The sequence below is a fragment of the Saccostrea cucullata genome, unplaced genomic scaffold (genome assembly GCF_032062105.1).
Source record: "Saccostrea cucullata isolate Sc308-1 unplaced genomic scaffold, CSIRO_AGI_Scuc_v1 ctg1074, whole genome shotgun sequence".
Taxonomy (NCBI): Eukaryota; Metazoa; Mollusca; class Bivalvia; order Ostreida; family Ostreidae; genus Saccostrea; species Saccostrea cuccullata.
Window position 1 is genome coordinate 24,951 of NW_026924110.1, and position 15,239 is coordinate 40,189.

General features: G+C 34.4%; 1 protein-coding gene across 1 annotated transcript; it reads right to left on the reverse strand.

Annotated features, from left to right (window-relative positions):
- Nucleotides 1-1,035: 1,035 nt before the first annotated feature.
- On the reverse strand, nucleotides 1,036-5,076 carry LOC134265759 (uncharacterized). Its single transcript, XM_062747974.1, has one exon. It carries the CDS (start codon nucleotides 5,074-5,076, stop codon nucleotides 1,036-1,038), a length of 4,041 nt encoding a protein of 1,346 aa, XP_062603958.1.
- Nucleotides 5,077-15,239: the final 10,163 nt, after the last annotated feature.

A 15,239-nucleotide genomic window follows, 5' to 3' on the forward strand; every position in this document is an offset into this window, starting at 1 on the left:
TGACAACAACGGGTCATTTTGTCCAAACAAATCAATAATCATAAATAATTATTAGAATAGAATTGTATGTAAAATTTAAATCCGGAATAAATCAGGACACAACAGGTCAAAAATGCAGTCATTCTGGACTCCAAAAGACTGCAAAATCTGTGTCTGAAACTGCCCCTATTAAAACTGCTGCATGGGTTGTAAATGGCTTTTCAATTTCCCACAAAAAATTATATCATACTTTGCATAAAAAAGAATAAAAGTTGCCAATAAAAGTTGTCCATTCTTTTTAAATGTACATCTATTAAGACACACTAAGCCACTGACAGAGAAGCCTCACTCGCCCGCAAGCAAGAGCAAAAGGATCAGTCAGAGACACCATCTATCTCTTACTTGAGTATCAAGATCTGCAACTTACTGCCAGCAAAAAGCTCTTTCAAACCACCCTTAAATTGTTTACAAAGTATTTCCACAATAGCTGTCCATGCACTAATTATTCAAGTTCAACTTGTAAAAACATGGCAATAAATCAGAGATTAAAAGTTTATGTACATGTGTGCCACACAATAAACCAGTTGATCTGGTATCAATAAAAAATATGACAGCTTTTAAATCTTTAACTGAGTACAGTAAATACTTAATGTTGACTGTGAAAAATACAACACCCCAAAAAATCTTTTATATCTCATTTGGTTATGTCAATTCAAACAAGCATTCTGAGAGTATTGCATAAGCAATACATGTCCCCTACCGGGCTCCCCATTTCTTCTCAGGAATGACTTTTACAAGACCCTGTAAATAATGAGTGCCCCCAAAGATGTAAAAAATTTGGTTATTACTAGTTTATAAACAAAATATCTTAGAGTGAAGTCTGCCTTATAAAGACTTGTTTGATTGCCCCAAGACATACAGACATGTTTTAATCTGAAAAAAGCTCGTGTTAACATAAATAAAATGACACGTGAAAACACAGTATGTTTTCTTTATTTCACAGACCAATTATTTTACTGAAATTGTCCTGAGAAACTAAGTTGAATAATACCTTGGTTAGTTTATATGCACAGTGATAATATGATGGTCAGAAAAACAGACAGGTGAGTTATAAATTACACAATCATGATGGTTTGTGAAGACAAGATCAAGTATGGAACCTAGTTCATGAGTTGGCTCTGTTATCATCTGATGTAATCCAAACTCAAGAAGCATATTCACAAGCAGGGTTTGCATTCTGAGATCAAGATTAAAGTCTCCAATAATAAGGATTTTTGAAAAGCTGTGTCTTCTTGGGGGAGAGTTAATTTGAGAAGTCATATTTTTTACATCTTCTGCAAGAAGAGTCCATGATGTTCCTGGGGTAACATATACAGATACAATTAATGTTTCTTTCACCACCACAGAGACCGTTTCTAGAACATTTGTATTTATTGGGAAGGTTTCAACATTATCATTGTTGATGTATATCGCAGCTCCATGTTTACATTTATTGTTAATGCATTTCATGTTCTCAAATTGAAACTCTGTATAGTTGTGAACCTTTGTTTCTGATAAACACAGAATATCCGAATGTTCAGCAATTTTAGAGTTAAGTAAGTCTTGGTGATGTTCTTTTAAAGAACGCACATTTAAATATGACACTCTAAGGGTTGCTTCCTTAAAATCTTTCTGGAAAGTGTCGGGGATGAGGCTTTTGGTAGCTTGAAGTCTATGCATTTCATCGAGAGCTGAATAATTTACTTTGATTTTCTCTGCATCAAATGAGCATAATCTCAGGCCATTCATTGATTTAGCTCTACTTAGAAGTGTGTAAATTTGGCCTGGCATTGTTTTGTTTTTATTGTTGTGAGTGGTCATATCTCCTATCATTTCCTCAAATGTACTGCCTTGGGCTTTGTGTACTGTTATTCCCCAAGCTAATGTCCCAGGAAACTGAATTCGTTCAACTTGAAGAGAACTGCATTTGTCATTTATACTAAATGTGGCATTTACTGCTCGAATTGGAACAAGATCTTTGTATTTGCTTTTTGCTTTAGCTTGACGACCAGTTCTTGCATCATCAAATTTGACATACAAAATACCCTCCAATGGATTGAATTGGGAAATATCAAGTTTCATTATGGTTCCTGTAGCTCCATTGACTAGTCCATCTTCTGTATCGATATTTTTGGTCTGCATATATCTGGCATTCAAGGCTACTTTAATTTCAGTCTCTAATCCTCCTGTTTCATGAGGATTATTGCTCGTTACTTGTACTGGGACCCGTTTGGTGTATATATCTCTTCTTGTATCTTGAGCCTTTATGGTAAACACTTCCGACGTCAGCAAATTTAACTGTTTCTCATTGTAGATATCTTTAAGGGCATTGGTAAGAAATATGGAAAGGGACCCTTCAGACACATTTGAATTGTTTTCTAACTCCTTTAAGACGGTTACATCTTCAGTGGTGTGTTGACCAAGTCTTACACGGGATAAGATGTTTGCAAACCTTGGGTCTTCTTTTTGACGTACTATTTCTATTAGCTCATACAATGAAAAAAGTTCCCACGGTGTGGAAGCCAAAGCTGCATATCCTATTGTTTGAGACTTGTATACTGGTTTTTCGCCAACAGGGTTAAGTTGCATTAGATCACCGACAACTAACACAGAGACTCTGCCAAATGGTTCTTCATTTTCAAAGATCTCTTGTAATGTTAAGCTAATGTTTGTAAAAGTCTGTGCTCCTACCATGGAAACTTCATCAATTATTAGTATTTTCAGTTGGCAGTAGGTTGATCTCATTGTGTTAAGTGCTGCAGATCCAGGGTGCCTGTAAACAAATTGTGAACCTTTTTGCTTCACAGGAAGATGAAAAGCATTGTGTAATGTTGTTCCACCTATGTTTACAGCTGCCTTGCCTGTAGGGGCAGTAAGTAGAACTGTGGGCAAATCTGTTTTCTGTCCTGCTTTCCTAAGTGTTCGCACTGCACTTTGATATATTGTGTGAATACAATGGCTTTTACCTACTCCAGCACCCCCACTTAGGAAAATGTAGAATGGATTAGGCTCTTCTTCTCTGGAGGATGCTAATGACATTTTTCTGCACCATGTAAAAATGTGTTGGTGTATATCTCTCTGTTTTTCATTGAGACTACGTACCATACACATATATTTTTGTTTAGGTTCTATATCAATGTTAGTAGTAAGTGTCCTTTTCCTTGTTGGCTCCAAGACTACGTTACTGTCACTCGTATCTTGATTTAGTTGTTCTGAGGATAGGTTGGCAATGTCAAGAAGTTGATAGTCTTCATTAGCATCGACTGGCTGATCCCTATCCTGCTCCACTTGTGGTAGAATTTGATCCCACATTTCTTCAGGGGATTCAAGAGTTTCACAAATTTCACTAGCTGTTAAAACCTCCTCAAGGTAAGGTTCATATTTTTGAATTGTTTCCTCTATGGAAGAAAATACACTTTCAAACTTTGTTTTGAATGATGACATATCTTCCAATTCATCTTCATTTCTCCATGGAAAATACAGAAAAAGAAGGCGATGATAATACTTTTCTGAGTCTCTCTGTTTTGTGACCGGATAATCACGAAGCACAAATGGTACATTTCTTTTTTTCATTGTTCCCATACCATTCTTCAGTCTGATAAGTTTTCCTGTAGTGGTGTTGATATCACTGTTTACATCATCAACTTCTTCAGATGTAGGTGATTTTGCAGAGGTATAATAGGAAGCAAACTCTGCCAGACAAATGTCTTCTAGGCTAGATGGTCGTACTGCATATTTATCAACAATATTAGGCAGGAACACATCTGTGTCATCTTTGTTCATGTGTTTTAGCAGTGAAGGTGGTTTTAGAAGTCTTGTACGTTGATGTCTATATCCAGTGGGAATGAATATCACAGGAGTGTTGGTTTCTTTAAGCGGAAGACCAATCAACCTTGCTATAGCTTCATGTTGTGACACCTCCCTCGACTTTAAGAAGACATTCCCAATTGATTTCAGCTTATCTTTGACTGTGTTGGCCTCCTTACATGCATTTCTCATGAGTTCAGACATAGACCTCTCTGGTTTACACATGTAAGATGTAATATATGCTACACATGCCCAAACATCTGTAATGTACTGGATGTCCATATTTGCCCTGAGTGCTTTCATAATAATTGGGTTGTAAGGATTTACACAGGTCTCTGCTGGTTTTCGTTTCAACATGATATTGTTCTTTTTCAAAAATACATTTAGAGCATCTTGATAAATGTCTTCTGGTATTCCTGCAGCCTGTAACAATTCAGACAGTGTTATATCTGTTCCTGTACGTTCCAGGGTCTGCATTACAGAGTTAAGTATATTTCTAGATTGCTCAATTCTCTGTTTAAACTGTTCATCGCAAGGAACACGAGAAATAGTTGTTTCTTGTGCAGGAGGCTTGGGGAAATGAAATCTGCAATTGATGTTTTTCTTCTTCTTACATGTGCGGGTATGATGATGAATTTGTCTGGAAGTGACAAGATCTCTTAAGGATTCATCGTCTTCTGGAATAGCACATGAAATATACGAGTCGATGAATGCAACAATATCCTTGTCTGGTTCCTTGTTTAGTTGTGGTGCCCCTTGTACATGTATTGCTGAATGAAAGTGCGCTGTGCCTCTACTTTGCATTTCTTTTCTTTTGTCATAGTTCAAAATTTGTCCAACTGGATGAACTCCGGAGAGGATAACATTTCCCCACAATTTCCTAAATATGAAATCAATGTGTCGCGCAGCAGTAACTGGATTTCTCGCCAACCAGTTCCTTTTTGTTTTTTTGTCCATTTCATTTTCAATATAAACTATATCGAATTGCTGTCCGTATTGTTTGGCTATTATTTGAATTAATTCAGGCCAGTGAAAATCAGCAGCAGATCCTGAAAGGAAAAATGTGTATGGCCCAAAGTGACGGATTTTTGCCAACATATCTTGTTGCATTTGCTTCCAGTACTGTGGCGTACCTCTTACCCTTTTGAAAGAAGCAAATATTTCATCATCTTTGAAAAATGCTTGGAGCATTTCTGGTTGCTGTAGCTGTCCAACAGAAATATCCTTTTGCCTTGATTTCTTCAATGACATGGTAATGCTTTCATGAACTGAAACCGATTCAATCCAATGGAGACATTGAAACGTGTATTCGGGTGATTCTGCAAAGCGAAAGTCACTTGATAAAAGTCTTGCATTCACATATTTCTTGGGGCTTATCTGCACTGCTCTCTTTTCATGGAATGTGTTTCTACCATCAGGAAAGAGGGTTGGAAATGCTTATGTTTCCCAATCTTTTTGATAAAACACTGAAGTGGGAATTTGTCCTTCAGCTGGAGCAATATTTAAAATTTTTTCACTTGTAACAGAAGGCCCTTCCTCAGGATAGACACAGGTCACAGAGTTTAAGGATCGTTTGTAGTTTAAATCTTCAACAATGTGCTCAGGAACATCTTGTTCAACTTCATCCTCTGAATCTGTTATTTCTTCATCTGCTTCATTTTGATTATCAGGTTTGTGAAGAAAAGGGACATTATTTTCAAGCTCTACTGAGTCACCAATAACATGTTCAGTTTTCTCATTTATTGTAGTTTCTTCAAATGGTGTTATACATGCTGACCTCCAGAGTTCTTCATCTTGGCATTCACTTTGTGTGGTCCATGCTGGGTTAACAGTTATATCTGTATAATTTGTGTTCACTTCTTGTAAACATGCAAGGGCATCATTAACATACTGAGGCCGTATATACTGTTTGCAGAAAGTAGCCTTGTCAGATAACCTTCGTTTCAGATTTAAAGCAATTATTTGGGCCTCTGAAGTATTGCGAGGTAGCGATGATATTGTTTGTTGGACATTTGATGGCACTAAAACAACTTGTCCCTTCAAACCAGTTTGTGCCCCTTTTGGCAGTGAAAGTATTTTCATGAAGGGAATTATCTTTGATATGAGTTGTTTTTCAAGACTACTTAACGATTTTAATATCTGAGGCACTTCAATCACTTTCAAATTATTCTCTGAAGCTTGTAATGGCAATTTTTTTCTAGCAAAGCTGTTGGTACATGTCATACAAACCCACTGGTTTTTATTCAAACTTAAAATTGTGGATGCTTGATTAATTAAATTATCTGTTACATGTTTTACTGATGTGCGGTATAAAAATCTATTGCACACACAACACTCATATGTGGGTCCATCTTGAATTGTCTTTAGAAATTTTTGGACAACATCTTGCACTGCTTCATGAGTTGTTCCCATGTCTGGTCTATATGATTGTAGCAGACTAGCTCTGTCAGTTCGCTTATCCTTATGTCGTTGACTGTCCTTCTGTTTCACTTTTTCAATTTTTTCTGCACTCAAAGACTTTCTCTTTTTTTTGTGTTGGGCTGTATTTATACTTTGAAGTTTGCGTTTATTTTCATTACTCAGCATGTTTCTTTTTACTTGATGTTGAACCTTATTAGTGTCTTTTAACTTCTCCTTTTCTTCTGATGTCATTGTTTTTCTTTGTACTTGATGTTTAATCCTATTGATATCTTTCAACTTATCCTTCTCTTCTGCTGTCATTGTTTTCCTTTGTACTTGATGCTGAACCCTATCAATGTTTTTTAACTTTTCCTTTTCTTCTGCTGTCAGTGTTTTTCTTTTTGCTTGATGTTGAGCCTTATCAACTTCTTTACTTTTTTTCTTTTCTTGTGTTGTCAGTGTTTTTCTTTTTACTTGATGCTGAGCCTTATCAATTTCTTGAATTTTTATCTTTTCTTGTGTTGTCAGTGTTTTTCTTTTTTCTTGATGTTGAACTTTATTATTTTCTTTGATTTTTTTCTTTTCTTTTGCTGTCAGTGTTTTTCTGTGTTCTTGATGTTGAATTTTATTAGTTTCTTTCATTTTTTTCTTTTCTTGTGTTGTCAGTGTTTTTCTTTTTACTTCATGTTGAGCCTTATCAATTTCATTAATTTTTTTCTTTTCTTCTGCTGTCAGTGTTTTTCTTTTAACTTGATGTTGAACTTTATTAGTTTCTTTTAATCTTTCCTTTTCTTCTGCTGTCAGTGATTTTCTTTTTACTTGATGTTGAATCTTATCAATTTCTTTCATTTTTTTCTTTTCTTCTGCTGTCATTGCTTTTCTTTTTAATTGATGCTGGACCCTATCAGTGTCTTTTAACTTTTCCTGCTCCTCTGTTGTCATTTTTTTTCCTTTTTAGTTGATGTTGGACCCTATCAATGTCTTTCAACTTCTCCTTCTCTTCTGTTGTCAGATTTTTCCTTCTTGCTTGATGTTTAACCCTGTCAGTGTCTCTCAACTTGTCTTTTTCTTCTGCACTCTTACTTAGTTCTTTTAATTTGTTCTCTTCTTTTGTCAAAGAATTTCTTCTTTGGGCATGTTGAAGTCTATCTAAGTTCTTGATTTTGTCCTTTTCTTTCCCAGTCAAAATGCTTCTTCTTTGTTCATGTTGAATCCTGTCAATGTCTTTAATCATAGTCTTCTTTCTCTCAGTTAAACTTGCTCTTTTACTTTGTTGATATCTTTTGTTCTCCTCTTTCAATTTTTCTCTCTCACAGTCTGTAATTAATTTCCTTCTCTTAGAATGTTGCATCTTATCTTTTTCTTTTATTAGTTCCTTCTTGTCTGTTGATATCCTTTGTCGTTGAATTCTTTTCCTAATGGTGCTACTTTCTTTTTTTAAAGGGTTCAGTTGAGATTTCATTTCTGGGTGATTATGGACAATTTCTTGTGATTCAACTAAATCTGCTTTGTCAGCAAGTTCATCCATTCTTGACAGCATAGGAAATGGTTCAAACTTTCCTGACAAAAGACAGTCTCTAACATGAGTCCTCATCTGGTGCACATTTAATGTAATGTTCTCCAACTGCTTGCCAGTAAGTAAATTGAATACATTTGCAATAGCAAAAAATGCACATAAATTACTACAGCCTTGTGACTGTGGGCATGTATAAAATGTATTATTGACCATATCTGCATCATACAATAATTTTAACTGTGGTTCTAAAACATTCAAATGCCTGGTATTGTATAAACTATCATATACAAACAATCTTTCATTCACTTGGGCAGAAACCATGTAATGGCCGGGTATAATGTGAATCTGGACAGCAAATTTGTGACATGGAATTTTAGGATGTTCTCCACCAGACTTTTCTAAACCATAAACATATGAAGGTGGTAATAACCCATCAGAGCACTGAAAATGAAACTGTGCTTTTAAAAGTTGTGATACAAAATCCATCATTTGGACATCCATTTCACCACTAAGTACATCATTTATAGATACACCATAAAATGACTCATCGTGAAGAACAATATCTTGTGTTTCAGTTTTTTCTTTTGAATCAGATACTTTTTTCTTCCTTTTTCTGTCTCGAGATAACTTTTGGGAAAGGGTTTTCTTCCGTAGCAGTGGCATGACTTCTGTTTTCAGTTATGCTAAATTCAACCCTGTAAAATATATTCCAAATGAAATAACTGATAAAACTATTACTAGGTACAGTAAATATAGAATATCTTAAACCTTTTCTTGGCTCCATTGAGTTCAAGCTAATACAAGAGGCCCATGGGCCACATCATTCACCTGAGTTACTTTGGCCATTGTGTCATTTAACAGATATCCCTCTTTGTAATACCTAATTTGACCTTAACAATTCTAAAGGGTCATGATTCAACAATTTAGAATACATACTATCCCAGGATGCTTCCACATAATTTTCAGTTTTTTTTAGTGCTGTTGTTCTTGAGAAGAATTTTTTTTTTAAATTCCCACATCAATGTAAAACTTTGTATTAAGTTTGGTTAAAAATGACCTAGAGGTTCTTGAGAAGAAGTTGAAAATGTGAAAAGTTTACAGATGGATGGGCGGACAGACAGATAGACAGACTGATGGATGATGAATGATCAGAAAAGCTCACTTTAGCTTTCAGCTCAGGTGAGCTAAAATGTAGAGTACTGTTGCCGAGGTTTCATATCCCATCAGGGACCAAAGAGAATGATAAAACTGAACTGTAATAAGAATACATGTATAGTCATGTACCAGTTTAGAAATTAAAATATGAGTTTATTAAATGTAGAAGAATATGCCCATGAGACATGAATTATCCATCCAGGGCTTCTCAATGGTTATTTATCAACATATGTAAGTTTGATTCTAAGGTACTATATGTCTTTACTATATTCCTGGCAGAAACATATATATTTTCTACTTTTCACAAAGTTAAATGCGGTACATGTATATAAAGTCAGGCAGTCTATTTTTATAAGGGGATTGATAAGAGTGACACATTACAATGATTACATATAAATTAAAAGGATAGATCTGCAAAATACAACTAAGGTAAGATTTAATACTGTAAATGTAATATATTTAGCGTGTATGACATTTGGCGGAAATTGAATTATGAATTAATTTGCTGAAATTTGATTTAGCAAATCTCATAAAATTCTTCTTTATGTACAAGGGGTTTAGCGTTGTACTTGAATTAATGGAACATGCTTTTCTCCAAAAGCACTAAAAGGAACACGCATCCAAACGCAATACGTTTCCTGCTAGGACATCCTTAAAATATTGTTTGTTTGGAATTGCCGCCTGATGGGTTTCAGACACAGGAGGGAGGGAAATCATTTTTTTTATTGAAGGTAAATTTTAAAATTTTTGATAATAATCTCCATAAACAATCAATACATTTTCTGACTTTTAAAAAAAAGTATCAACAATCAGCTAAAAAAAACTAATTTTAAATAGATCTGACACAATATTTCAGTGTTTTGTATGGTGAATGTGATACATGTAATCACCCCCCCCCCCAAATGATTAAATAAAAAAAAATCTTCCTACTTTTGGTCACTAAATTTTTTCAGGAGGGGGCATTTCAATGAAGCGGGAGGCAATTCCAAACAAACTTTAATCTTATTTTGGCCTTACTCTGAGAAAAGTTTATGAGAAATAAATTTTATTGCAAACATCATCATAAAATACACTGCAAATGAAATGCAATGTGTTGAAAATAAAATTACTTCAAACATTAAAGGAATTTTAGAGAAACAGAACTCCTTTTTTTTTAAATTTTTTTTTTTGGGGGGGGGGGGGGGGGGGGAGGTTGAACTTTGAAAAATATATTCTCAAAATGTGAGATTTTTCTCCTTTCTTCACTCTCTTTCTCTATGTTTAAGTAACTAAGACTTTAAAAAAAAAAGCTGAAAAGCTAAAAAAAAATCATGGCATACTTCAACACTTTTATTATAAAAACACATCCAACTTTAATGACAGAAAATGATGAAATGAAGGAAAACTCTTAAAGGAAAATATGCAAAAGTAATAATGTTAGGGACTATTTTCTCCATTAACACATGTAAACATCATAATTGGATGAAAAAAAAAACCAAACAAACAGTTATTGTGATGCACTTGGATTTTGATTAAGTTCTGTAGTCTTAAAGTTATGGACTATTTTCTCCATAAACACATGTAAATATCCTTTACATTAACGTTATACTTAAAGAAAAGAAAACAATAATTTGAAGGAATGTGATGCACTTGGATTTTGATTAAGTTCTGTAGTCTTAAAGTTATGGACTATTTTCTCCATAAACACATGTAAATATCCTTTATATTAACATGTTATACTTAAAGAAAAGAAAACAATAATTTGAAGGAAAAACAAGTTATTGTGCACCACTTGGAATCTGGCACAGATGAAGATCTTAAGACTTATTGTCCCCATTATCTTCACTCTGTGAATTTTGGACAGAGGCTGCTGAGGAAGAACTGCAGATAGGTGAAGAAGACATTTCTGAGCTCTCTTCAAATGAGAAGTCTGATTCATAAGATTCTAACCTCAGCTTGAGACCCTGAATTTCTGAATCTTTAGATTCAAAGGACTCCAATTTTTTTTTTAATTTTCTGTTTTCTTCGGATATTTTGGAACGTAAGGATTTCTCTTCTCTTAACTCTTTATGCAGCTCTGTAATTTGGAATTTTATGTGTCCCTCTTGGGACTTCAATTTTCTTCTAATTCTGTCTACTGCAGCCTGGGCGCTTTTTTCGTCATGTTTTTGAATGTCAAATATTATGGCTTTAAGCTCAGTGTCTATTGATTCATAAAATTTAATTTTTTTTGCATCAGGGGAGGCCATTTTGTCTAAAAAAGATATATGTATTGAACTATTTATTGTACATATATATAAGGCAACAATGTTCAGGGTTCGGTATTGCAACTTAAATATGATGTCATGTGACGTCATATAGTCTAGACACACCAAATGTCAAGTACATGCAGTTTAACGAGTCCAATGTAAATTAAACGTGTGTAAGTATATATATATATGCTTATCAATCCATTATCATGTTCAACAGAATGTAAGAAGTAACTCTTCACAAATAATCAGTTGTAAATAGCCCCAAAACTTTCAGCACTTTGACTGCAATTGCAGAGAAAAAACACATCATGAAATGTATGTACTCACATGAGTAATGTGAGTATAAGGAAATAATAATGAAGCACAGGGGCTTCCTCCCGACATGTAAAAATATTTATTAAAAAAACATAAACGATATGTACTATTAAACTACACAAGTTTTTTGTGTAGTTTTATAGTATATCGTTTATGTTTTTTTTTTTTAAATAAATTTTTTACATGCCGGGAGCTAGCCCCTGTGAATGAAGTTGGAAAACATAATGCCCTGTTCACACGACAAGTTTAATTTGCAGTAAATTAATGCGAAGTAAACTAATGCGAATAAAACTAATCCGAATTAAATTGCGTTCACACGACAGTTAATGCGAAGTAAACTATTGGGAATTAAAATTCTTCTTCTACAGCCAGGTGTCAGAAAAGCTGCAAATCACGTCACCTTATGCAGGAGCAGATGCATTTTACATAATGTTACTGTGTCTGTACACACATTTTAGTAATTAACACAATTTTCCTTAGTTTTTCACTCAAAGATAGCACAAATACTTAAATTTGACCACGGGCATGTGGCATTTGACCTAATTTTGCCATTACGCATGCCTCAAAAATTTTATTTGAATAAGCTTCACTTAGTGTTTACACAGAGCTAATGCAAAGTAATCTAATAGACCAATCCACACTTTGCAAAAGTTGTTTCCCTTTGCGGGGTCAATCACAGTGCGAGTATACTTGATTCCGGAGGAATGCACTTAAAGAAGAAGAAGCAGACTTGTCAAAATCTGTCGGTCCTGTCGGCAAGGCCGGTAAAAATTTGTCTGGACCGATAACATTTAAGAAAACGTCGGTCCAGATGACCGTTTGAAAAAAATGAGCGTAATGCAAATTTAATAAAGGTCGGGATCGGGATGCGTAGTTCAAGGTCACAAACACAGAAAAAAATGGCCGCGTACGCAGCATGTTGATGCTAGCTAAGTAAATTTGTTATAGCGAAGTCATAAAACTTGTCATTTATGTCAATGTTAAAGACTCTCTATCCCAACAAAGGAAACTTGTTAGATTGAAGGCTATTGAAAATAATAAAGGACATTTTGGTGCTGTTATTCATATGATTTTACCGGCATCAAAATAACGTACAAGTATCTGGTCTGACAAAAGTTTGACTGGTCCGACAAAACATTCCACTGTGTCAGACCAAATGTCTGACAGCAATTAAAAAATTTCAACAAGTCTGAAGAAGAACCAAAAAGTCAAAAGGAAAAGAAACATCATTTCTCCTCTTTATGCTACCAAATATTTGGGCGTGCTGTGAAAAGTCCATTGTGTTTAATTTTTTTTCTTTCAATGTGTGAGTAGTCCCATCTTGGGGCAATTAGTACACAAAAGGCATAGCTTTTTAAAAGTCAAATGACAAAGTTACAAACCTGAAAACTACAAAGGCTACTGTGTGGATTCCCCTAAGATGGCGGCCAAGGGACATAACTTTTGAAAAGTGTGGATTGGTCTGTAAACTAATTTGAATTAAACTAATTCGCATTAAATTCTCCGTGTGAACGCTAAGCGAAAGTAATTCGCAGTAATTTTACGTTTAATTCGAATTAAACTCATATATTTGGGCGTGCTGTGAAAAGTCCATTGTGTTTGATTTTTTTTCTTTCAATGTGTGAGTAGTCCCATCTTGGGGCAATCAGTACACAAAAGGCATAGCTTTTTAAAAGTCAAATGACAAAGTTACAAACCTGAAAACTACAAAGGCTACTGTGTGGATTCCCCTAAGATGGCGGCCAAGGGACATAACTTTTGAAAAGTGTGGATTGGTCTGTAAACTAATTTGAATTAAACTAATTCGCATTAAATTCTCCGTGTGAACGCTAAGCGAAAGTAATTCGCAGTAATTTTACGTTTAATTGGAATTAAACTCTAAAGTGTGAACAGGGCATTTCTGCATAAAAGTGCGATTGTCTGCATAGAAATGATAATCGCAGAAATAAATCAGATTTTGTTGTTGAATAAAGGTCCATAAATCTAGTGATTTAGATCGTACCAGACCTGCATAAATACGTATGGAAGTTTTTCGAAACGTCGTAACGCCAGACCTGCTTAATTTTTTGGAAACGTCGTAACGCAATCTCCCCACCAAAAACAATTCAAATCGAGAAAAATATAAATTATTTATTGCATTTGGTGTTATTTCGCAATGTATATTAAGTTTTCGCGGTTAGAAATTGCTAAGAACAATGCACAATTATTACTTACATGTCTTTTTCAGTGAACACCGTCTTCTCTCTTCTTACTCAACGTCTGAATCTTTTTTTTTAAGAGTACATCTCAAACCCGATCTTGAACCCTATTATAAAAAGAGGAATGTTTAATTTTTACCTGAATCACTGTAGTAACTGTTGGTCACTTTATATTAAGTAATTGCAGGTAAAAATTATTGAAAAAATGCACAGTATCAGTAAATTACTTTTGTCACAATCATTTTTTAAACATTAATATATATATAGCAGTTCAAAAGTTCGAACCCGATCTTGAACCCGAATAAAAAAAAGAGGAATGTTTAATACGTAATTACCTGAGTACCTTTCGGTCAAATGTAACAAAATTCAAACTTGATCTGTAGTTTATCACTATAAAGGTATACATGAAGTTTCAAATCAATTCTCAAAAGTATAAAGGAAAAAAGTGTGGAAAACCAAATGGGACAGACTGACAGACAGACGGGGACAGACAGACAGACGGACAGACGCCGAGGAAACCTATAGTCCCCCCCCCCGGTTTCACCGGTAGGGGACTAATTAAGGAAAGAGTATCACAATTGCACAAAATGGAAGCAGCTTAAATTTGTCTCTAATACATGTAGCCCATTTCTGTTCCAACTGCTAGGTTTATTGCTTGAAGATTGTAACTTAACATATCCTCATTAAATCAACTTTACATTGGAATGCAAGACATTTAGATAGTGATAATTTTTTAGTAATTTATCTTCTAGACTTTGTCTTAAGATTTCAAGAATGAGCTCTGAAACATGTACATATAAAAAGTCCTGTCTACACATATGTACAAGTTTATTTAACAATTTTTCTTAGCCTTAATTACAATTCCAATTTAATGGAAAAGATTCTCGTCATAAACTCTCTTAATTCAAATGGAAGGAAACAAAATAATATTTTGCTCTTGCAATTCTCATTACTCTTGCAATATACATTGTAATATTTATCAAAATCACAATTCACCACTTTTTTACTCAGAAATGTCTCTACCTCATCTGCTTAGTCTACTTTTTACATCTGTGACACACTAAGCCACTGACAGAGAAGCCTCACTCGCCCACAAGCAAGAGCAAAAGGATCGGTCAGAGACACCACCCTTCTCTTACTTGGGTATTAAGATCTGCAACTTACTGCCAGCAAAGCTCTTTCAGACTACCCTTGATTGTCTTTAATATTTTTTTCCATAATAAATGGTCATGCACTTATTATTTAAGTCAAACTTGTACATATATGTAATATATAAATCAAGATTAAAATGTATGTGATTGCATACTACACAATAAACCAATAAATGTTTAAACAATAAAAAATATAACAGTTTTGATCTGTAATCAAGCATCAGAAAAACTTTCACTGTCAAAAATACAACTCTAGGTATATTTTGTTTATCTAACATTGAATGTGTCAATTAAAGATAAGTAAAAAAAAAAGCATCACATTTGTGCAAAACAATAGCAACTCAGATATTTTATCTCTAACAGCCCATCTCTGTTCAATAACTACATCAATAGGTTTGACTCTTTTCAATTCTTTATTTGTCCTAGTTCTTCTTATGCTTTGCCTTTT

What these genes read in the sequence shown, in the direction of transcription:
- LOC134265759 (XM_062747974.1), bottom strand. Translation starts at nt 5,076, where the DNA reads ATGTCATTGAAGAAATCAAGGCAAAAGGATATTTCTGTTGGACAGCTA.